A 23,367-nucleotide genomic window follows, 5' to 3' on the forward strand; every position below is an offset into this window, starting at 1 on the left:
CCTCATCACCTTGACGCGCTGTCATTTTAGATAAAGCTCCACAGATTTAAAATAACAAGACAGATCTTAGTTATGCAGTTTATTGTGTTGTAAAATGTCTCACATTTTTGTTTTGTTTTATGTCTATTAGTGGCTTGCTGCTGCAGGAGAATGAGAATTTTTCTGAGGCGCTGCATTATTACAAACTGGCCATTGGGAGTCGGCCAACATTGGCATGTAAGTAAACTTAAAAAAGAGAATCTCATTTTGTATTGGTGGTCATGATCAGGGGAAGAGTTGTCAGCGATTAGATGTTCTCACACATTACTCGATTTTGGTCTTTGGTGTTTATTCATTAATCAGATGTGAGTTAAATGTCCCTTATTGGATCACCATTATGGTCCAATTTGAATACTGAACTAGATGTTCTTATGCCACGTGCTCATTTGGGGGGGCCATATTCAGGTTATTTCAGCTTGACGGGGAAATGATGAGATTCAATCTCACACTTGAGTGCTTGCATGTGAGATGAGGGTTCGTCTTTTATTGTACCAAGGACAATTTTATGAGAGAGAACAGGGCAGGCTCCAGACAGCTTTTCCAAGTTGATAAGTTATCTTTAATTCTTCCCCAGCTTCATCTCCTTTTAGCCCAATTTATTCTTTTCTTACGGTAATATAATCTGCCTTTGACCTCTGTCCTGTCTCCTTTTTGTTATATTATTGCATGTCCATCTTCCCCAACTATCTTTGTATATAGTCCACATCTTCTCCCCTCTTAAATACAGAAGGTTTTCACTGTCTTGAGTATATAATAAGCAAAGAATACACATTTTTCTGAGTTTAACAGCTTTAGAAAATGACTTTAGTTGTTTGGATTCTTATGTTCAATGAATGCACAATGAATGTGTGAGTGACAGCAAGTTCTTATCCTGTGTTTTGTTTTAATTTAATTAACATCTTCTCATCTCTTCACAGCGGCCTACTTGAACACAGGAATCATCCTGATGAACCAGGGCAACCTAGAGGAGGCCAAACGCACCTTTCTGACTTGTGCCGACATTCCAGATGAGAACTTGAAGGACCCCCACGCCCACAAGAGCTCTGTCACCAGCTGCCTGTACAACCTGGGAAAACTGCTCCATGAACAGGGCCAGCAGGAGGTTCGGACTACAAGTTTCACCATTTAGAATTTAACAGGAAACTGTTTAGATCGCAAAGCCTGTTTTCACAAAGAGTCCCTAGTCAATTACAAGGCATGTATTATACTGATGCAAAACAAAAACTAAGTTAACCTTTGTCCTCCACTTCAGGAGGCCCTGTCTGTTTATAAGGAAGCGGTACAGAAAATGCCCAGACAGTTTGCACCACACAGCCTCTTCAACATGATGGGTAAGTTTCACCCTGAATCTTTCTTTGAAATTGCAGGAAAACACATTTAACTACTTTGGTGACACCTGCTTTGAAATGTTTATTAGTATTCTAATGAGGTAACATAACCATTTGATTATGAAAAATAATGTCATGCTTGTTTTATATAACGTGAGTAAAACAATGTAGACCTGGGACAAGTTTGGCTTAAGTTCCAGCGATGAATTGTACATGTTAGTTTCCATTTAAGATGTTTGTTTTCCCATTTTATCTGAGCTTTGAATTATATCAACAAATTGACATTATTGCACACAAAAAAAACCCTCCAGAGGACTTTGACCACCTGTTTGATTCCAACACTGTGCAGACTTTGTGTTCTCTTGCAGAGGATTGAAGCTAATCCGTGCAATAAATCACATCCCTCTCTCTGTTATTGTAACACTAATAACATTATTGGAAGCTCATCCTGACAGCATAGCTGAGATTGCAGGGAGATGTCTGCAAATAATTCTTGGCTAAATGAGAATGGGAAGTGTGTTTTGTCAGATGGAGGGAGGGGTTGATGGAGTGTTTGCATTAGTGCGATGTCCAGGGGACTGATGTCATTTTATCCCAGGGGCCAACAGCATGTCCTCAGATCAAACCAAATCTCACAGAGGTTTAAACATAACAATTGTTCTTTCAAAGAAAACGGTGTTTACTTCCCAACACTGGGGTATTTATTCAGCATGTGAGGAATGCTGACCCTATGGATAAGAGGCAGAATTCAGTTCATCTGTCCTTCACCTGTTAGAAAAAAAAGATAGGGAGCGATTTTTTGAGAAGCATTGCAGAATGTGGCTTAAACAGGTAGTTTACAGTCAATAATAAAAGTGAAAAAGGATAAAACAGCCATATTTGTTTTTTTAATTGAAAAGTAATGTAGTAAAGTAGACCCTTGAAGAAGAATGAAATCATGTATTTTTGCTGCAAATGTTTCATGTTTGCATGTATTGATATTATTCTTTTATAAACTCGTATGACATCCAAAAAACATCCAAAAAGAATCATGTTCTGTATGAGGATTCCTGCTTCATGGAACAGTCGTGGATATCGGGCCTTGAAAAGCTTTCCATTGTTGGAAATTGATTTTAATTATTATCATCCTAAATAACTAATCTTGATCTGTGTTGTGTTTCAGGAGAGGCCTACATGAGGCTGAACAGACTGGAGGAAGCAGGCCACTGGTACAGAGAGTCCCTCAGGGCCAAGCCTGACCATATCCCTGCCCACCTCACTTATGGCAAACACCTGTCCATCATTGTAAGTCCCATTACTGACACACACAGTAAGAATCATAAGGCAGGCCAAAGCATTATCTTAGAAACAATTGCAGTGGTTAATAACCTGGCAGAGTGTAATTAAACATGGGCCTGAAGTGGCAGCGTGGAGTGATGAATAATGCATATTGAGTGACTTATGGGAGCAAGCAACCCTTTCTATTGATTCCTCCGCAGAGCCTGGAGAACTGTGATGATTGTTATGAGGTGTGAGCTTCTGACTCTGAAAGGTGCATGCTTAACAAACTACTCTCCCCTGATCAGAAATCAGCTTGAGGACTTGTGATGCATTCATGGATATAGTGTTTGACCTTGAGCGCAACTACTTGGATGAAAAAAGGATCACACAGTGTGAAAGAAGAACTGATTGAAGCGATAAATATCTTTTCGGTGGCCTTGGATCAACCCTGATCCAGAACTGATGCAAAATAGCATTAATAAACCAGCCAAATAGTAGCTGCATTAATTTACGTCTGACGTCTGAGGGTCACAGACGTGGGGAGTTTGTCTGCTGTGGATGAAAGCAACCCCTCTGTGATTGGATGGGTGCCAGATTATATGTGTGTTTTCCTTTCCTCATTGTGTGTATCTGTATATATTTTATATGTATATATGTATGTATATATGTATGTATATAGTTTTCCCAACTTTTCCCAAATTTTACCTTTCCCTTCTCATGTTTTTTTTCTGCAGGGAAAACTCCCACTTCCCATCCTCCCACCACCTCTCCCATTCCGTAAAAACAAAAACACGTTTATGAGACAACAGATGTGTTCACAGCTGATTCAAGTTTAGAAGTAGGAGTTGAACTGCGTGCTCTCTGTTACCCCTCTCGACATGTTTGACCTCCTCCCTTCCACAGCCTTGGGTGCTGAGGAAACCAACCTGCAGTGCCTTACATACTCGCAACTGCAACCGTCACAGGCTTTAAACCTTGTTCTGATCATTTCCTCTCTTTGTTGAAAGATTTGAAGATATACATAGCACGCACATGTAAAGCACAGGTTCAGGATAGCGTCGCCCAGTGTGGCTGGACATCTGCTGTGCTCCCTCAGGCTTAGGACTGCAGATCCATGCAGGGACTCTCAGAGAGGCCCCCCTCTACTGCTACAGAGCTTAGGGAACAGGAGATTGGATGGACCCTGGACAATGGGCCAGTGGACAGGCTTATAATGCAATTACTCTCCTTCCTTATTGAATCACTCCATCAGCTATATTTTGGGCTGTGCTGCTGGAGTCAATTGACAATACAGACACAGGGATGAAAGGTCAAACTGAAGTCTTGTCCTGTGGTTCACCCCCACATGTGCTGCAGTGCTGTTTTTTCTTGAGTACTACTACACATCAACTTTCAAAGTGTCCACCTCCCCTTTCTGAGATCCACGCAATAATAAAGCTGGAACCTGATAGGGTTGTACTCATCTACATTCCTTAGCAAATAACAAGTGTGCCTCCTAAAGCCACTCATTTTCCTCATTCTTCCTCCCAAAGTCAACGTGCTTACAAATAAGTCGAGTGTAACGTTGGAGCCTTGCTGTCTATCAGAGAGCTCTTGCTGGAGTCAGAAGGGTGTAGTGTGCATTAAGGGAAGTTGTAAGTCAACACGAAGCTGATTTATTAATTTGAACTCAGCTGTGTATTTAGATAGATTCATCACTGATGCTCAATAATGCAAAAAACGATGGTACACAGCAATACATCGGTTAAAAAAGAGCATACCACAAATTTGTCTTTTGATAGTAGTAGTAAAAAACATAATTAACATTGAGTAGAAACCTTCCATAAATCTCTTAAATGATGACTTCTGATGGATGTCTGGGGAATGGGGTTAATTGAATGTAAAGAGAAAAGAGCCAAAGAAAATTGTGAAATAAGCCATTGAGGCCCGATGTTCGCTCATTCTTTTGGAGCGATTGCGGGCATAGCATGGGAAAAAGCTAATGAAGCAAACCTAATAGGCCCACTCCTCTCATATCTTGTTGTATGGCAAGTCCATTGGCAATATGGAAGCAATCAGTGCTGAAGCATGAAACAAAAGAGGTGGGGAAATTGAGCTTCATGCATACAGAAGCAATATGTTTCTCAGCTGGGTTGCAGGCACACACAAACACACACACACACACACACACACACACACACACACACACACACACACACACACACACACACACACACACGCACACAAACACACACAAGCACAAAAACACACCTCGGAGGTTTTTCTTTAAAGGTTAGGCATGGACGGTGGGGTGCTGTATTCTTTGTGAGCATCTGTTTCCTGCTGTTACCATGCTTCAACTGATGCATGTCAGTGCATTAAAATAACGCGTAGCAGATACAGTAAAATACAAGTGATTTTTGTAGCTGTGTGTGTCTTTGACACAAGATGTCCAGCTATACAGTATCCGTGTTATATACTTATGTTGTGTATACTGTTGGTATTCAACAAAAATCTTATTTTTTCTCATTCATTATTATTTTAAACCATTGACTAAATCTTAACATTGGGAGATGCTTAAAACACTCATGAGTGAGGTGCAAAATAAAATGAATCTATGGCCCTTGTAGTCCCAATGCCGGAGTAGATCCCAGGAGTTTGCACTTCAGGACGCCATCCCAGCCTGCCAGAGCATACAAGCAAACATGTGTTAAACCAGCCTTATATCTTATGGTTTGCTTTAGGTGTTTGGACCCCGCTATGCATGCCTGCAGGTCTTGTATATTTATATTTATTATGAGTGGTTCACAAAAAGCTTGTGATCAAAGTGTGTCTTGTACCATTGCAGAAAAACTAAATAAACTAAATACATATAACAAATTATTACAGGCAACAAAACACAATCCTCGCACAAAACAAATTTATAACTTGAATATCAGGTGTAATCATCAATTTCCTTTCTTTTCCTTTTAGGGGCAGAAGACAGAAGCAGAGAGGTACTATCTGAGAGCCATTCAACTAGACCCGAAAAAAGGAAACTGCTACATGCACTATGGTAAGAAGACATATCAAAAGGTTTCCCTTTGAGAAATGGCAAACATTTGAGCAAAAACGGAATCATAAAAATAGAGATGCCAGAGCTATGAGAATAGAATTTAAAGTCCTTTTCTACCAACTATAACATGCTTGATTGCCTGTAACCCAGTCCTCTGCCATGCTGCCCTTGTAGGCTTTACTGTAATGATCAGGCTTTACTGCCGTAAGCTGTCCTCAGGATGATTATTAGTCAGGGGTCTTTAGACTCTTTTATCCAAGACCTATACTTTGTAGTGTCACCCTCCGACCCAGAGTCATTAAACACACCACGTCCTCTTACAACTCATGTTGTAAACCACCTCGGATCCAAGCTCATAGCTTATGTTATCTGATAATAGTTTTGGAAAGAACCAAAACAGTGTGGTAATTATTAGGAAGTCTCAAAGACCCTGCTATTTTGATCATTTTTCAAAAAATAATAATCGTGTTTTAGCAACGCTGGTTTTGCAGATGGTGCAAACACACCCATACCAACAGGCATGTATGCTATGTTTATCTGAGCGAGACAGGATCCGAGTACACTGTTTACTATTCGTAACCGAGAGTAAAACATGATACCACGTTCCGCCTGTGCTGCTGTTAATGCAGTATTTTCATATCAGTTTGGAGAAACAGGCTCCTTGCTGCTCCATGTCCCTATCTTCAGAGTATTCATAGGAAATGAAATCTGTCCTGAAAGCACCATTGTGCGTTGTCCCTTTCTCCTCTTTCTTATCTCTCTCCATTCCTCCTGGTGCTTTCTCTGCGCTGGATATGTCGGGGTTCGAGTTTAGTTTGGTCCCCGGCGAGGGGTGCGTTGCTGTCTTTGGACCAAGCTGTTTCCGCTTACACTCTTTTTCTCCCTCTCTGCCTATCTGGCTATTTTCTTTTTTTCAATGTTATCTTGTAGCTTCTTGCTATAGGTGATGTTTATTTGCACTGGTCCCGTCCTTTATCATAAATCTGGCTGGCTTTAGCTATCCTGGGTTCACTGGATGAGCTCCAGGTGTGAGTGTGTAAGGAATGATGGTATCTGTCCACATTATAACACAACGGATGCACACAGAAAAACACACATATGAGAGAGTGCAAGGAAGCGAGGAGACAGAGTTTGATAGCTACAACAAGGCCCCCTTTCCTGCCATTGTTCACAGTAACTCATTTGAATGCAAACAGTCCCTCATATGACCTGGTTCTAAATAGTCTGCTTTGGTGTCTAATGGCTTGTTTTTGGAAGCTGCACTGAGGCTAATGCAGTTAGCTTTCAGCACAAGAAAAGCCAACAGAGGAACACCTTAATGGAGCCTCCGCACATTCCCATCTTCCTACATTCAGTAACATCTGCGGCCAAGCTCGGCGTATTTTATAATTTATAGCCACCGAGGCAGGCAATTGTGGGTGCCGCACCAGGTGGCCAGATTCCCACAGGAAAACACATGAAATACCTCCCGTCTCATCTGTGTTAACTAACGTCAGCGAGCAAAACAAAAAAATTCTCTCTCACTTTTCTCTCGCTGTCTCTTCCTCCTTGTTGCATTTCCTGTGGCACTCTTCTCTTTCACTGCCTCCATTCATCATGCTTTGCCTCCCCACCGATCTCCATCTTTGTCAGTCAGAGCGTCTCTGCAAGCTTTCCAGGAGATGTGGAGATATTTTATTGGTTAAGTGAAAACTGACATGCTGGTGGTGCTACAGGAAAAGGCATGGGATCACCAAATTCATTCATTCAGTTTTCATCCTCTTGACACCCTGGATCTCTGTGCCGAATTCCATGGCAATCCCTCTGATATTAGTTTATTATATTCACACACAAAAAAAACAAATAAGTCCACCTCTTGTTGGCCCTAGAGGAAAAATCCAAAAGTTACGTCAATATATGTATAAAACAATATTTGTTGAGATATTTCAGTCTGGACCAAAATGGTGGACTGATCAACCAACCAATAGAATGACATTGTCACCCCCAAAGCCATACCACTTGCATGGCTAAAAAAGTACTTAACAAAACTTTTGCTCCCCCCTAGTAGTAAATGCTCTCTCTCTGTCTTCCCCTCTCTCCAGGTCAGTTTCTGCTGGAGCAGTCTCGTCTTGGTGAGGCAGCGGAGATGGCGGAGAGAGCTGCAGAGCTGGACAGCTCAGAGTTTGATGTGGTCTTCAGTGCTGCTCACATGCTCAGGTTGGCTAAACTGCTGACATACAACAACGCTTGCAAGTGGAGTTTCCCTACTTAAAAAAAAACATACAGTACAGAAACATTTGAATGATCGTAGATGTCAAGAAATGTTGTGGTTTTTGGACTTCTGTAGTTAAAACCGTTGCTGTTGTGCCACTTCGCCATTTGTGGGTTTATTCTTTACCACTGCTGCCATTTAATAACCATCTTTGAAATATAAATTATACCAATGTTATAGAACGGTAAATGTCCTCTCTATGGAAATAGCTGCCATAAAAGCTATTATGTATTACATATATAAACAGCAGTACGGTTTCAGTCCATCATAGTGATGTTGCAGTCCAGGGCTTGTAAAGAAGCCATTGGAGAATTTTCCCTCAAAGTTTGGCAAGCACGTGCACAGCCAGCGTATGAGTCTTAAAATGTGTCAAAGGGACAGCAAATTCTATTCCCAGGCAACTCAAGGAAATATTGGAGCAAGTGCCTTCATTACTTTTTGCTCTACATATCTGGAAAAGTCATTGCTGCTCTCCAGCAACACTCTAAATGCAACACCACAAAGGATTTGTAAAAAGTTACAAGTCTCAGGGTTTGGCTGAGGTTTTCTTTTGGAAAGAGTAAATCTAAATGACAGATCATTCTGGTCTAACTGGTTATTTTCATCTGAGACTGTAAAATCCAAATGGATTAGGATCATGGTTTAATGAATGGGGGACACACCTGCCGTTAGCTGGATTTAAAATGCTTTACTGATAATAAAGGTGAGCTACATATATAATATATACATATTATTGTCTGACCATAATCAGCATTATAAAGGCCGTTTCATGGTTCTGCGCAGGCTCCACGCAGAGCTTTCGCCGTAGCCTACGTAAGTGGCCTGATGTTTATACGTGTGTGCTGGTGTGTGCGTCGAGCCGGCGTGTGTGTGTGTGTGTGTGTGTGTGGGGGGGGGGGGGGGGGGGATAGAGCGAGGGAGAAGTGAGAGAGTGACGGCGATTAGCTTTGGAGCGAGTACCGATTCTAGAGTCATAGTGAGAGAAACAAAGTGCCTCCCCTGTGTTTTCTGACCAAGGTGGGACATCTTTAGCAGGAAAAGTTAACCCTCTCCTTGATTTCATGTTGTTTATGGAGAAGGAGAACCAGGAAATGAGTCGGGGGAAATGCAACGCTACCAAGACACGGCCGAGCGACGTACGTCGTTCATTTTTCGAGAGGTGTACGTCAGGCTACAGCGTAGGGTCCGGCGTAGATGCAGAGGGGTCTGCGGTACGCCGTCGATTCGACGCAGAAGCATAAAACAGCCTTAATAATGACCCAATAATCCAGTTTGATTGAAGGCTTTCATTAAAATACTTTGCATGTACCAGGCCTATATTTCATTGCAGTCAACCACTCTTATGTTTAAAATATTGTGTTGGTAATTTGCTAAGTAATGAAACAGTTAGTTTCTTACATATTTTACATATTGGGGTTTTTTCTGCTCAATTTTACTTTCCTTAAAGCATGACTTCCTGAATCTTTCTTGACTCTCCAACACTTGACCAAACAAAACAAAGACCAAGGAAGCACACTAGAACATAATGACTATGATAGTCAGTCATGAACTCCAGTGAACCCCTGATAAAGTGTTAGATTATCAAGGCATATTTTACTTGAGTCACAGTCTAATAAATATTAATTACCATGTCGGTTTCCTTGACTTTATTAACTTTGGCACTGGAAAGTCTGGTTCATGTACTCTTTGGTTAAAGATCTACCTACCTAGGTATGTATGGAGCCGATTAACTGTTGCTATTTTATGAACCCAGGTGTAACATATACTGTAAGGGAGGACTGGTTGGTCAAGTGTTTTTGGCATTATAGAAACCTCCATATATCTCTCTTCATCATACTCTGATAAATAATAAGTAAGGTGTAATAGACATTAAGAAAATCATCATCCTAGCAGGGCAATCAATGCCCCAGTACGAAATACCTGCCCCAATACCTGACACAGAACATTGTTTTCTAATGATTCTATTAGAAAGTGATGTTACAAGCCTATATAAAGAAATATTTCAGTATTGCTTTAGCCAAAGAAGGATCTGTTACACCCAACAGAATTTTGGTATGGACTATTGTTATATTTCATCCTATATTTAAACAGGTGGTCTCTTTTTCAAGAGAGGCCTGTGCACAAGAAAAGAAGAAAAAAAATAAAGTATAAGAATAGACACAGAAATTCAAACACACAACTTACATATCGAAAAGAGATTTTAATTAAGTATAGAATTTAAAACCAGTTTTCTAAGATAAAGATGCGGTATAGCTAAAGTTTTTAAATATCCTGTGGAGATAGGTCTGGCAATGCGGGACTAAATATCCTGTGACCTGACATCATAATTACTGTAGAGAGCAGAGGTGGCTAGGCGTTTTTTTTTCAAGTAGAGACTTATAATGTGCTGTGCAACCATCTCACCTTTTCATCACCTGTGAGGATACAATACAATGTACTGTGCTGGAGTCCTGATCATTGTAGTAAAGTTAACCTAATATTAACATGCAATGAATCTGACTATTCCAATGAAAATCAAGCTGTACAATAATGAATGAATACAATTATCAGTAATTTGAAATGAGTGCAATAATTGATATGCCACATTCTTACTCTTCTTTTCTCTCTGTTCTTCTTTCTCTTCAGACAGGCCAGTCTTAATGAGGCAGCAGAGAGACAGTATGAGCGTGCAGCCAGTCTCAGACCAGATGTAAGTACCTGGACTGGTGGGCCTGTTAGCACTTACCATGGAAAAGCACACACACACACACACACACACACACACACACACACACACACACACACACACACACACACACACACACACACACACACACACACACACACACACGTCTGACTGTAAATTCAATTTACGACACTCTACATGTTACCCATCATTCTGACATTATATTATAGTGCTGTTGTTCCTGGCAAACGGAGAATATAAAATGGAAACTGGGTTCTGCTCATGGCTGTGTACGGGTGCCTCGATGTGCTTATGCAAACACAAAGATCCCAAAGACAGACGAGTTCAGTGGTAAACTGTTGCCTGTCATGGAATTCATACATTCAGCTTCAGAGTAAATACTTGATCATCACAGTATAGTTTAACAGACAAAGCCTTGAGGGATATCATGTCTCTCAATGTCAGCACATGTGGTGGAGGAAGTTGGGAGCTATTATATCCCGTTTCTGCCAAGCATCAATCAGTCACTTCAAAGGAAAAGGGTCTGGGAGAAGTAGAGTCACTGGAACCGCTGTGTTTTCAGACAAGACCTAGAAGGAGCTTACTGCAGTCATTTGTCATGTTAGTCTGCTTAGTGACGGTCTGCTCTGTGACTTATGTTGCCACAGGAGAGATAGGATTAGACTTTCATCTTCATGTCCTTCACTGGAGGGGCTAGTTTTATATCACCACACCCTTTATAGCAGTGTTTCCCCATCTTTTTTTCGTTTGATGTACCCGCACAGCCCTGTCAGGTGAATACACACCAGTCCTCATCTTCCAAATGTGTTCATTTGAATTGCTTTTAAACTGGATGGGATGTAAGACTTTGAATTATATAAAGCAATAATATTTTCATACAATTTAACTCATTTTAAGGTCAATTGCAAACTTGAAGAGGCAGAAGCTGGATCATTTATCCATGATTTTAACTTTTTTTTTAGCTAGATTTTAGTACTTTGATCCAACTGTTTCAACTGTTTATTTCCATTCATACTTTTAGATAACTATTTCAGCCCTTTATCCATTACAATATGTTTAGCTAACTAAGTCAACTTTTCATTCATACTTTTTGTTCAAGTGTTAGACCTCTCTGCTAGCTGCTAACTGGTTTTCACTCACTCTCAATGGCAATGTTGTGTTCAGGTGTATATTTCCTTTATTTTTCACATTAGTCCAGCTGCTCTACAGTTTTTTCACGTACACCCTGGCAACTGCAGACAGCCCCAACATGAACACGTACTGGCTGGGAATCACTGCTTTAAAGCGTGTGCCAGTTTTTAAGAAAAGGTCTGCCTGTCTTGTTTATATCCTGTTTAAGCCTTAAAAGCTGAGCAAATCCATGGAAGATGGGAATACTGGTTGTCCATTTTAATTTGGAAACTAATGTGTTTATATTTTATTCTGTATAAAAAAAAAAATAATTTAAAAATTAAAAAAAAAAAGCTACCTCCAAGACATATATATACCATATATATATAATTCACAATCTGGAAGCATTCATGATTCAGAAATGCCGAGGGCTTCTCTTGTCATTTGTCATGGGTAAAGTGCCTCTTGTCTTTGACATTTTCCCTGCACACGTCCGCTTAGTGAATGACAGTCTCTCAAATATCAACTTAATCCATAGCTTTCAGGTCATGAAAGATTCATTTCTTGCACTATGTGTTAAGAAAGGAAACGATTATGTGCCTCCAGAGAAGGGTAGTACAAGTACAGTTTTTCATTTTGCACACATAGACCAAAATGCTTTATTTACACCACTCACATAGAGGTTAAATTCCAATAATACCCTATACTCTGAGCAGAAAAGGCTACTGACTTTGGAACATGTTAATTCCAAAGGTAATTAGAGCAGTTTAGTCCCTGCAAATGAAAAAAAAAATGGGGGGGAACGCTCTTACTGGGTGAGCTAGAGGCTGCCCCAGTGCAGCCTTTTGCCTGAAACTCCTCACTGCTAAACTTTTGACATGAAAAATATTTGCATATTTTTAGATTCTGGATGTAATTTTAAGATTTTTTTGACAACCTTTTTTCAACAATTGAAGGAATTAATTGAATGTTTAGTGGCAAAACATTATTACACCACAAATTATTATTCAAAGTATTTTTTTATGTCAACAGGGGATCATATACATTTTTAAGACAATGTAATTGTTAACTGTAGCTCATAGGGCAGGGTACATTTTAAAAGCTGATGATCCGATGCTTAAAAATACTATATTTATCCAGCTTGCTGAAAGTCAAGAGCTTACATGTGTTTCATCACTGGGAGTAGTAGAGTATTGCAGCAAGACCAACCCAACTGCAGAAATATTTGTTTCAGTCAAAAGAAAGGCAAAAAAAGGAATTACTCACAAGCAAGGCTCCATTTCTGATGATTTAGCCCAGTTTGTGTACTGCATATCACCCAGTTGTTTAAAATGGCAAAGGTACCCTCATTTATCTAGCTTAGTATGTCTTGGCTGCAAAGTCACTTAATGGTACAAAAAGCAGAACAAGGGTTTAAGCACTTTGAAATATATCAGCTTGATACAATCATTGTTTGCACAAGGTGAGAAAAACTAACCCAGTGAAAAAGGGGTGGAAATACTGCACTGCAGCTCCTCTCTCTCTCGCATTCATTAATTCAATAAATTCTCCAGCGTCTTCCAGGCCACTCCTTGAAATACTCCAGGTCCGTAAACGTTTATTTGTTACATTAGGTGAGAAAAACAAGCTCCCACTTTCAAGGCGTGTCTTTTAACACCGCTTGTGAAGTGGAATGTAAACGGGAGGGAAAATCTGTGAAGTAGTTGCCAATTTGCTAACCATATGTCATTCAGCTAGGACTCAGGCCTGGGAACAAGGCCAGGTCTGGGGGATAAGGTGCTGTCGACTTTTAGGATGAGATTTGGGTGTGTTTGTTAGTTATCTTGCTTAGAGTCATGGTTTATGTAAATTTCCACGACTGGTACGCTATTCAGGGCCAGGTGGTTTCACTTTGGAACCTTCAATGATAGTATTTTATTAAATAGGACTCCTGAAAGACACCTTTAAATAATATAAAATACTTAAAGCGCCCATATTATGCTCATTTTCAGGTTCATAATTGTATTTTGAGGTTGTACTAGAATAGGTTTACATGGTTTAATTTTCAAAAAACACCATATTTTTGTTGTACTGCACATTGCTGCAGCTCCTCTTTTCACCCTGTGTGTTGAGCTCTCTGTTTTAGCTACAGAGTGAGACATCTCACTTCTATCCCATCTTTGTTGGAAGTCGCACATGCGGAGTAACTAGGTACTGGGCTACTATCTAGAAGCTAACGCTGCTAGCGGTTAGCCACCTCGTTCTCAATGGCAAAACACTGCTAAAACACACACGAGTTCACCCTAATCTGCAAAGAAATTGTATAGAACTACTTACATGTCCCTCGTCTGTAGGTATTCAACGCAAAGTTGGAAGTGTGCCCTCGTTTAGAAGAAGTCTCCCGGCTAATCCTGCCTTGTACTGACCGAAGTTGGAGAAACAACTAGCTGATGTGGTATTAGCTAAAGTGGTTAGCACACACCAAATGTTTCGGCCGATGACGTAGACGGCCCTGCCGATTTTGACCAGCTCACCCGGAGACTGAAGGCAGGATACATTCAGAAACCCGAATCTCACTCAAAACAGCATGGATGTTTTGTTTTTTCCAAGTTTGTATGCGTGTGGAAGCACCAGAGATACAAAATAACACCCCAAATCCCAGAAAAAGGGATTTTTTCATAATATGGGCACTTTAACACACACCCACAGACAAGCTACCTATCACTGTAGCACTATCAAAGGACACCCTTTTCTTTGTCCATGGCTACTGTGCTCTGAGATTGCATTAGGGCTAATTTAATGCATATTTGAATTTCTAAGCCTCAAGGAAATTTCATCAGAGCCCTTGCCTTTATCCACCGTCCATAAAAAAAACCTGGCAAGCTTCCGAAAATGCGTGCATGTCTCACATAACTGTCTGTGTCAAATGTAGAACTGAGAAGGTCAAGTTTAAAATAGTTTGCCAAAAGTACAGCTATCCTGTAAGTCCCCACTCACTGTAATTAAGGCATTATGTAGCACTCTGTCTCCTTTTTCTCACTGTGTCTTTGCCCTCTCCCAGTATCCGGCTGCTCTGATGAACCTTGGTGCCATTCTCCACCTGAATGGGAAACTTCCCGATGCAGAGGCCAACTACCTGCGCGCACTCCAGCTCAAACCTGATGATGTCATTACCCAGTCCAACCTGCGCAAGCTGTGGAACATCATGGAGAGGCAGGGACTCAGGACTAAAGCGTCGGCTCGGGATGCAGAATAGCGACCTTTGAACTGGGAGAGTTGCTGCACTGTTCCCTTCATGATGACGCAGAGGGTCCTCCAGAGAGTGAAGCAGGACAGGATATGAAAGAGCTGGAGGCTAAAAGCTCTCTCTACGAGACAGGAGAGGCTCATTCTTTAGAGTTGTGGCCTGTGACACTTGTGGAAGACAGTTTAAGGCTTCGCATGTTTGGAATTCAAGGGTGTAGGAGGTCAACCAGATAACACGTCACAACCAGTGTTGTATGGTGGCTCAAACGACTAATGTCACCTTTATTATTACATTTTATAAAGCGATGCTCAGTTGTTAAATGATGCACTGAAATCAAAGCGAACAAAAATCACTAGATTACTTTTAAAATATAAAAAATGTGTTTTAAAGCACTTAATTTGAATAACGATGCAGCAAGTATTTGAATAATCAATAATCAAGGTTGTCGGCACTGATGGGTTAATGATGCCAGCTGGTTTGTGTTAAAGGGGAATGCCACCGATTTTACAAATCCAAGTGTGTTCACAGGTTTTGGGATTACTACTGCATTTGTGAAAAATGTTTGTGGCTGCAGAGGGAGCTGAGCAATGTCTAGTCTATATCCACGACGTTCCACTTCCGTGGTTTCTCCGTTGCAGATGGAAATTCAGCCGCATTTCACTCATTTAGGTCGGATATCTGTTGCCTTGAGCTTTCTTTGTTTTGGTATTTAAAACTCTGGTGGATTTCTGAGGACTATGGTTAACTGCTCCTCAGATCTCTGCAGGGTAAATCCAGACAGCTAGCTAGACTATCTGTCCAATCTGAGTTTTCTGTTGCACGACTAAAACAACTTTTGTACGTACACGTTCCACCAAAACAAGTTCTTCCCCGAGGCTATTTTGCAGAGGCGCTGTTGCTCCGCCCAAGACGATTGTAATTGGTTTAAAGAAATGCCAATAAACCAGAGCACGTTGTAAAAAATGAAAACACATCATGATAAATCACATCATGAGAAAACTCCTCAGCGGTGCCAAAGCTTGAACTGAGTCTTTACGCCTCTCGTGCCAAGCAAGAACTGAAATGTGTTGTGTTTCTTGTGTCAAATGAAGATGTTTCATTTCATGTGATCAAAGGATCAAACTTAATTTATTAATACATGTTATTGTATGTGAAAAACCCAACACTGTGCCGTCACTGTCACAGTAGCCCACCCTCTCTGATTTCTCCACAAAGACAAAGAAGGCAACATGATAATTACATTAAAATGTGTTTTTGTATGTGTATTTTCTCTCTCTGCTCAGGGACATCAGGTTCTGGTTCCTGTCACATAATGGATTTGTGACACAGAGAGAGTTTCTTAAAAATCATGTTAGGTGTTTTTTTGATGATTGTGATATTTGGTTAAATTATAGAAAATGTGTAGCTGAAAATGTGTTGTGTTTTGTAAAGATAAATGAACATTTTTCCATAATAAAATCATGACTTTTGCTGTCAGCATTTTGATGTCCTTTGGGATGCCCGTGCCTCTCAACAATGTAAATTCAGTCTGCCAACCCACATGTATATTTTGAGTTGATATTTGGCCTTTAATCCTGTCACTTCACACAAGCGTACACCTCCATCTGCCTCTCACAGCAGAGTGGAGAGTGACGAAATTAAAGCGTAATCTCCCATGAAGCCGATATAACAGGGAAATATGTGAGTGGGCTGTGTTCAACACAGCAGTTGTTTACTTCCCTAAAGCCATTAACAATATTACCAACTACTTAGTTTAGAACTCAAGTTTGCAATGAGCTAATAGGAATCTCTTAAAACAGGCAACAAACAGCCCATAACATTCAACATTTCACAACTACAATTAAATATGAAAAATTCACAATCCATGTGCCACAACATCCAAAAGAAAATAGAGAACATTAAGCCTCTCCAAAACGTGACTTACGATTTATACCAACGCTAATTTTACATGTAGATGTAGCAGCATAAGATTAGAAATTGGCAGCCAGCAGACACCAAAACATCGTCCACAAGCATCTCTGTAGGCCATGCAAGTGGCCATGACATCAACTCATGATATTGATGATACAGTAACATCATCACAAGCAGCAAATTAGTAATTTGTAACACACAGCTAATATGACCACTGGCATTGGATCACTATATAGCAGTCGAAGCAGTGAAAGCATCCTGTGAATACAATTATTTCCTCTTGTAGCTTTTGAAAAGTTACATTATGATACTTCTTGCAGGCAAGCTAGTACAGTATATTAAATAGACCTTTTTTTTACAGCAGGAAAAACACCGGTGTAGTTGATAACAGTAAGGATGGCTGCATTCCACTCAGGGGAGCCAGTTCCAGGGAGCCATCGTTATCGTTATTAATTACACTTGTGCCTTTCCTGCCATGACAGGTCAAAAGGCCTGTTGTGAAAAAGGTCTATTCTACATGAGCAGCAGCAGCATAGGTAGCAGCAAGTGTTTACGGCACACTTAACAGCAGATTTAGCAAATGAGCAGAGTGGCAGCAGCAGTTGGTTAGAAGAGATAATGAGCAAGCAACGCACTGTTAACTGCCTCTGTTTTATTGACACTGGCTTTACTTCCTTGTTGATGGGGGTCCCACAGACTCCAAAGCTATGTGTATTAATAATGATAAATGCAGAAATGAAGTTCTTTTCTCTCATTTTGTTTTCTTTTATCAAAACCCCATATGTATAATGACATTTCCCTTTGCCACAAATTGAGTTTGCATTGCTGTTACACCAAATATAATTTTATGTGCCATGCATGAACAAATAATATATATACACTCACCGGTCACTTTATTAGGTACACCTTGCTAGTACCTGGTTGGACCCCCTTTTGCCTTCAGAACTGCCTTCTTCGTGGCATGTTCAACAAGGTGCTGGAAACATTCCTCAGAGATTTTGGTCCATTTTGACATGATAGCATTGCGCAGTTGCTGCAGATTTGACTTCTGAACTATAGTCAAACAGATATACATTGAGAAGAGTATGTCATGTAAATGTAGTAGTGATGCAATCGCTTCCTGAACTAGTTTGCATTTAATTTAGATATGGTTGTGTGTTTGACATGTTTAAATGTTTAATAATGTAGAAAGGAAGTCATTTCTCTCAAGTGCTGTTAGCTAGTCTTGGTTTCATTGAAGACAGAAAAGAATAGTGCCACATGACACACACACACACACACACACACACACACACACACACACACACACACACACATCTCTGAGAGGAACCACAGTAATTAGACTTGGTCTTTTCACAAACTCAACATGTTGATATCATCTGATCAAGCCGACATCAAAGAGGTTCTAATCACATGCCAGGCTTTGAGCACACCAAGCTGTAAATATTTAAGAAGATATCAAACTTGATTCATTGAGTTGCAAGAACTCACAGCCCCAGTTTCACACATTTCAAACTAGAAGTTAGCACAAATGTGTGAGGAAAAAAAATAGTTATGTAATAATAAAAACACTAAATCAAGAATGTTATGCATAGAAACTACCTTATTTTGAAACACCATCTGCTAGACTCATCACTGAATCTGCCCATCTCACCCACAGGACCAATTATATCATCAGAAATCAGAGATGATGGCCTTGGCTCTGGAAAAAAGCTCCAACTACAAAAACTACCAATACCATACCAGTAAACAGCCACATACACATGTGGCTCCATACAATATTGAGCCAAAATAAATTAATATTTAAGTAAAAAAATAGAAATAGACTCAAGTGACTGTAATTGTTTGACCCGTGTTACATATTAATTTGGTGTGTGAATATGTTATACCATAGAATGATGAAATAATAAAAATAATTAGTGTGTCTAGGTGCGAGTGTGTGCATGTCACTTGGGATTGTGGAATGGTAATGTTATGGGTTTTCTTATCACTGTCAAACGTTCTGTCTAATGTAATAATAAAATATTGCATTATATCTTATGGTGTGAAATGGATTCCACTGGATAGTAATGTGATTGCTATGTCTTATCCAATGAACTACACAGACAGGAGTATATGAACATCAGTACAGAAGAAATAAAGTTCTAGGAATATGAAACCATGCTACAGCAAATCAAATTCAGGGTATGCCTCAAAAATGGATACAATGGATGTAACATTTCTGAAATGAATTCAATAACTACAATTTCTTTTGCATAACAAGTCAAGTTGTCTTATCTTGGGCTCTGCTCACACTCTATCCATAGTGATAAAGTTCATTACAATTGCCCATAACAGAAAGCTCCTATGGCCCCATCTTTTATCAGTATTTCCCAGGTCACACTAGGTTGAAACCTAATGAGGAAACACTTTGATAACCTCTTCTTCTTCCTGCCTGTGGGGTTTAACACCACCAGGAGTGGTGCCAAGGCGCCAAATAGTATTGTAGTAGTAATATCGGATCCTCTGTTCCAGTCTCCTTTAGCACACAAGAGTAACAATACAAGCAAGTCATCCTGTCTAATTGCAGCTGAGTAACATTTTCCTTCAGTGAAGACAGTCTGTACTTACTGTACTTTACACCTAAATACCAATTAACTGTAAACTGCCTTTTGTCATTCAGAAGATAAAAGTAATTCACACATGATTGCGACATGTGTTCCATATCCGGCAGACATGACTCCTGACAGTGGAGCAACACCTGGGCCTACTAGTTAAAGTAAACCCCTAAAACTACACAATAGGGAAGGAAGTTAGGCAGGCCCATGACACATGAAAGGTTTCCTCCCACTGCTCCACACTACGTCTGCATGGCAAGCATATGGGAGTAGTGGAAGCTTTTGGATGGTGCCTTATGTCTTGGTGTTTCAGGGAACTGAAGTTCAGGGGCATTACATGTGGTTTAATTGAACAGTTGGGCATACATCTTTTGTTTGTTGCAAAGACACTTGGCCCAGATGCACATGGAGGAGGATGAAGTATAAAAAAGTAGCATGAAATTAAAATACTCCTTACAATTGTACTGAAGTAGAGTACTTGAGTGAATATACTCAGTTACTTCCCACCACTGAATATAACCACTGGCTGTGACCCTTGGGTAACTAATAATGATGATTTTGGAACAAGGACTGCTGACTCACTCTGAAGGTAGTTTAGTGCAAAAATAATGGCAAACATGTGCCATTAGAAACCCGGAAACATAATGTGGACTAGCCAGTGCTGATCTCTGCCAAGACTTCAACCTCTATGTCTAAAATGTTGCATGTGTCAACAGCGACCTCTGCTGACAGTTTCCCTTTAGTACAGTTGGCTTCATTTCAAGATGTGGAGGATGAGGGTGAGGTGAATAAACCCCCTTAGAAAACACAAGCCTGTGGTAACAAAATAATACGGAAGCCCTGAAAGGCAAGGCGAAAAAAAAATTTCCAGGTATTGTTGGCCAAAACCTAAGTTTATCTACTACGTACAATACGGCCGAAAGTTGCAAGGGTGTTTTTTCCGCTCACAGGCGCTAGGGGGAAGCGAAACGACCACCATTCAACTCGAAAAAGTCATGTAACCATTCCAATGACTCCAAAGCTGTTCAGTTATGGTAAATGAAGCTAAAAAAAAACTGCACAGTTCCCCTTTAAGGGGTTCCGTACAATAAGCTTCTAGTCAGATAGGAAAAAATACTGATAAATTTAATTCACTATCTATTATTATTATTATTATTATTATTATTATTATTATTTTCACTGATGTTTGCAGGCAGGAATGGAAATGGAAATAATGTAAAGTACACCACAAACAGTGATGCAGGTGAAGTATTTGCATAAGTTGTGAATGGACAAAGACATCACTGATTTGGGTGTGTTGAAATTTGACACCTGCAGAGAGCAGTGCAACAAGTTTGCTGGCTTGTGTGAGTTAAGTTTAGTTAAGTTTTAGTTTTAGTTTTAGTAGTTTAGTTTTGGTTAAGTTAAGTTTTGATTTCCTCGCTCCTGTTGAAGGTGCTTGGTAATATATAACGGTACTGGATGTGCTGCTAACAAAGTCTACACTACACCTGCACATTTGAATACTCTGACTGTAATCTGAGTGTGTGAGGATGTAAATGGGCCTAGAATTGTTAGCAGCTGCCCTGCATCATTGTGCATGAAACCACAGTCATTATTGCTTTTATCCCCAGTAATATTACAGATAATACAAAAAATTGGAAGATGAATAAAGACATGTAGATTTTGTTTGGTTGTGACAGCTAATTTATTTATGGAGCTCCTCTGTTTTAGGATCAGAGAGAAATCTGCGAAATGTGGTCATGAATGTTATCTTATTGTAAACAAATGAAACAAAAGTCAACCTGTAATAATGCATTTTAAAAACTACACTTCGTCGGACCATATTCTTTTCATAATAGTTGAACGTGTGTCATTCACATTGTTGCAGATTCTAGCTCCTTTTAAAAATGTTGTTAAAAAAGTGATGTAAAAACATATTTGAAGCCATCAAAAGTTACAGTATGCTGGAAAGTTTTTTCACCCAGACAGTGTAAGGTAGACATGTTGATAAAGAGATGATAGAGATGTTGATATTGCACATCCTCAAGATCCTCTCTTGACTTCATCTGTACTGAATCAAATACTCTGGATAGATTTGATTTGGATCAAAAATAACAAAGATATTAGGATGTTTGATATTATCCACACAGCTGTGATGAGAATTTTCAGAACTTCCATGATCAGGTTTTTGGAAATCAGATTTTCCAAAAGTTGATTTTCCGATTATCACCCGAGCCAAAAATATTATCTTGGTATTTTCCCCCTGTAGACCTTGTGTTTCCCTGCCGTACAGCGGCAATGGATCCCTGCTGGCCTTGCTGTACTTGTCTGCATATGATGCATGTCTTGCAAAATATATTCCTTAATAGAAACAAAGAAACTCAGATCAGTCAGACCTACATTTCCAGTTATTTTGATTGTTTATATATTTTTATGTCATTTAACTTACCTCTGCCATACGAGTTGCCATTTTGTCCAGATAATCCTAAATCAAAGTTATACTTGCAAATGCTGTCAACATTTTTGATTTTGGTCCCATGAAAGAGTCTTCTCTCCTGAATTTCTTTGACACCTTGGATTCTCATTAACTGTTTCTTTTTCCTTTGATACAATAAAAGAGAAGGAGCACTTTGATTACAAAGAAAGGGGAATGATGAAGAAGATGAAGGGTAGGGAGGGATACGTACTTACCGACAATATATGTCCCATAGGTCGAAATTCTGTATCCTGCTGATTGATACAATGGATTTGTTCAACAGCCCTTCCGTTTTCATGTAACGTGACACAGTCTGATACTCGGGGGAGAGTTCACTCAGAGCAATTAACTGTAAAATATATTAAAAAATACACATTTCATAAGCATTTTAATGTTTTAACGTTAACTCTATTGTGGTTCTAACTTGGTTTGTGTCTGTTTGCCTGTTGTAGCCCCATATACTGTAATTACTTGGTCACAACTTGCTTTACTAAATAGTATTAATAAATTCATTGTCAGTTATTGTCACCTGGTATGGACAAGTGGGGTCAACCTTTTCCCAAAAGACAGGAGGAGCACTGAAGCAGGAGCAACTGTGGAATGAAATAGAAACTAGTTTCCACTGTGCTGAGTTTCACTTTCATTTGGCAAGAAACCGTACTCACTTATGTCTCACTGTCGAGTGTAAATCACTTGTTATATTTGTGTGTTTTAAACATCATTTTACCTTCTCTCAATGTTGTGGCCCCGCTGGATTCTTCTTTGCCTTCCTGTTGCATTGTCAGTCTCTAACATTGCTGTACAAGAACACAGAAGTCATGTCAACTAAGATCTTTATATATACATGAGGAATCACTGAATGTGAACAAGGAAATGTAGTCAGATACCTGAAAAATCGATCTTGCTGTGGCAATTGAGTGAATATGTATTTAACACCGCTTTTGAGTTTCTTATGTACATATTTTCAATATCCTCACTTCTCAGGGGGTTATCGGGGTCATCCTGCAAGATGGACAGGAGGTAACAAAAGGTTAGCTATACCTCAGGCATTCTACTCTATAGACATTTTTGTGATGTGATAAGATATTTAAATTCAGATAATGATAAAGAAATGTTCAAAATTTACCTCAAATCTGTGCCACCTTCCACAGTCTGCCAGGTAATACCAACACCATGTGGTGTCTGATGTGTCCATGTATTCCACTTCATTGCCCCACATTGTCATGCAAAGAAATTAAATAGATATCACAACAAAAGCTAAATAAATATGTTTTACAACTGGTCTTCCTCTCTCTGGTGCGCTCAGTGAGCTGATAACGCTGACATTGGTGTTTCTCTTTAGACGTCATTCATAGCCACACCTCTGAGGTAGGCTGGCCTTTCTCATGTTGCAGTGGAAGAGCATGTGCCATTGTTACCAGCTCAAGATCATTTACCATCAGTCTTCTTCTCTGAAATATGTTCAAA

General features: G+C 39.8%; 2 protein-coding genes across 2 annotated transcripts in view; one reads left to right on the top strand and one right to left on the bottom strand.

Annotated features, from left to right (window-relative positions):
- Nucleotides 1-15,727, top strand: part of tmtc2a (transmembrane O-mannosyltransferase targeting cadherins 2a) — a 56,818-nt gene extending 41,091 nt beyond the window's left edge. The window contains exons 5-12 of the mRNA XM_031313721.2: nucleotides 131-216; nucleotides 957-1,141; nucleotides 1,292-1,370; nucleotides 2,530-2,651; nucleotides 5,580-5,661; nucleotides 7,743-7,857; nucleotides 10,538-10,601; nucleotides 14,749-15,727. Of these exons, the coding sequence (XP_031169581.1) occupies nucleotides 131-216; nucleotides 957-1,141; nucleotides 1,292-1,370; nucleotides 2,530-2,651; nucleotides 5,580-5,661; nucleotides 7,743-7,857; nucleotides 10,538-10,601; nucleotides 14,749-14,943 (928 nt within the window). The 3' untranslated portion in view covers nucleotides 14,944-15,727. The remainder of the gene's footprint in view (nucleotides 1-130; nucleotides 217-956; nucleotides 1,142-1,291; nucleotides 1,371-2,529; nucleotides 2,652-5,579; nucleotides 5,662-7,742; nucleotides 7,858-10,537; nucleotides 10,602-14,748) is intronic.
- Nucleotides 15,728-21,092: 5,365 nt separating this feature from the next.
- Nucleotides 21,093-23,279, bottom strand: LOC116060054 (protein mono-ADP-ribosyltransferase PARP11). The gene is made up of 7 exons (XM_031313431.2): nucleotides 23,027-23,279; nucleotides 22,788-22,902; nucleotides 22,628-22,697; nucleotides 22,430-22,493; nucleotides 22,116-22,249; nucleotides 21,874-22,025; nucleotides 21,093-21,785 (listed from the first exon to the last, which is right to left on the bottom strand). Exons 1-7 carry the CDS (start codon nucleotides 23,123-23,125, stop codon nucleotides 21,487-21,489), a joined length of 933 nt encoding a protein of 310 aa, XP_031169291.1. The 5' UTR covers nucleotides 23,126-23,279; the 3' UTR covers nucleotides 21,093-21,486.
- Nucleotides 23,280-23,367: the final 88 nt, after the last annotated feature.

This window comes from Sander lucioperca, chromosome 20 (assembly GCF_008315115.2).
Source record: "Sander lucioperca isolate FBNREF2018 chromosome 20, SLUC_FBN_1.2, whole genome shotgun sequence".
Classification (NCBI taxonomy): Eukaryota; Metazoa; Chordata; class Actinopteri; order Perciformes; family Percidae; genus Sander; species Sander lucioperca.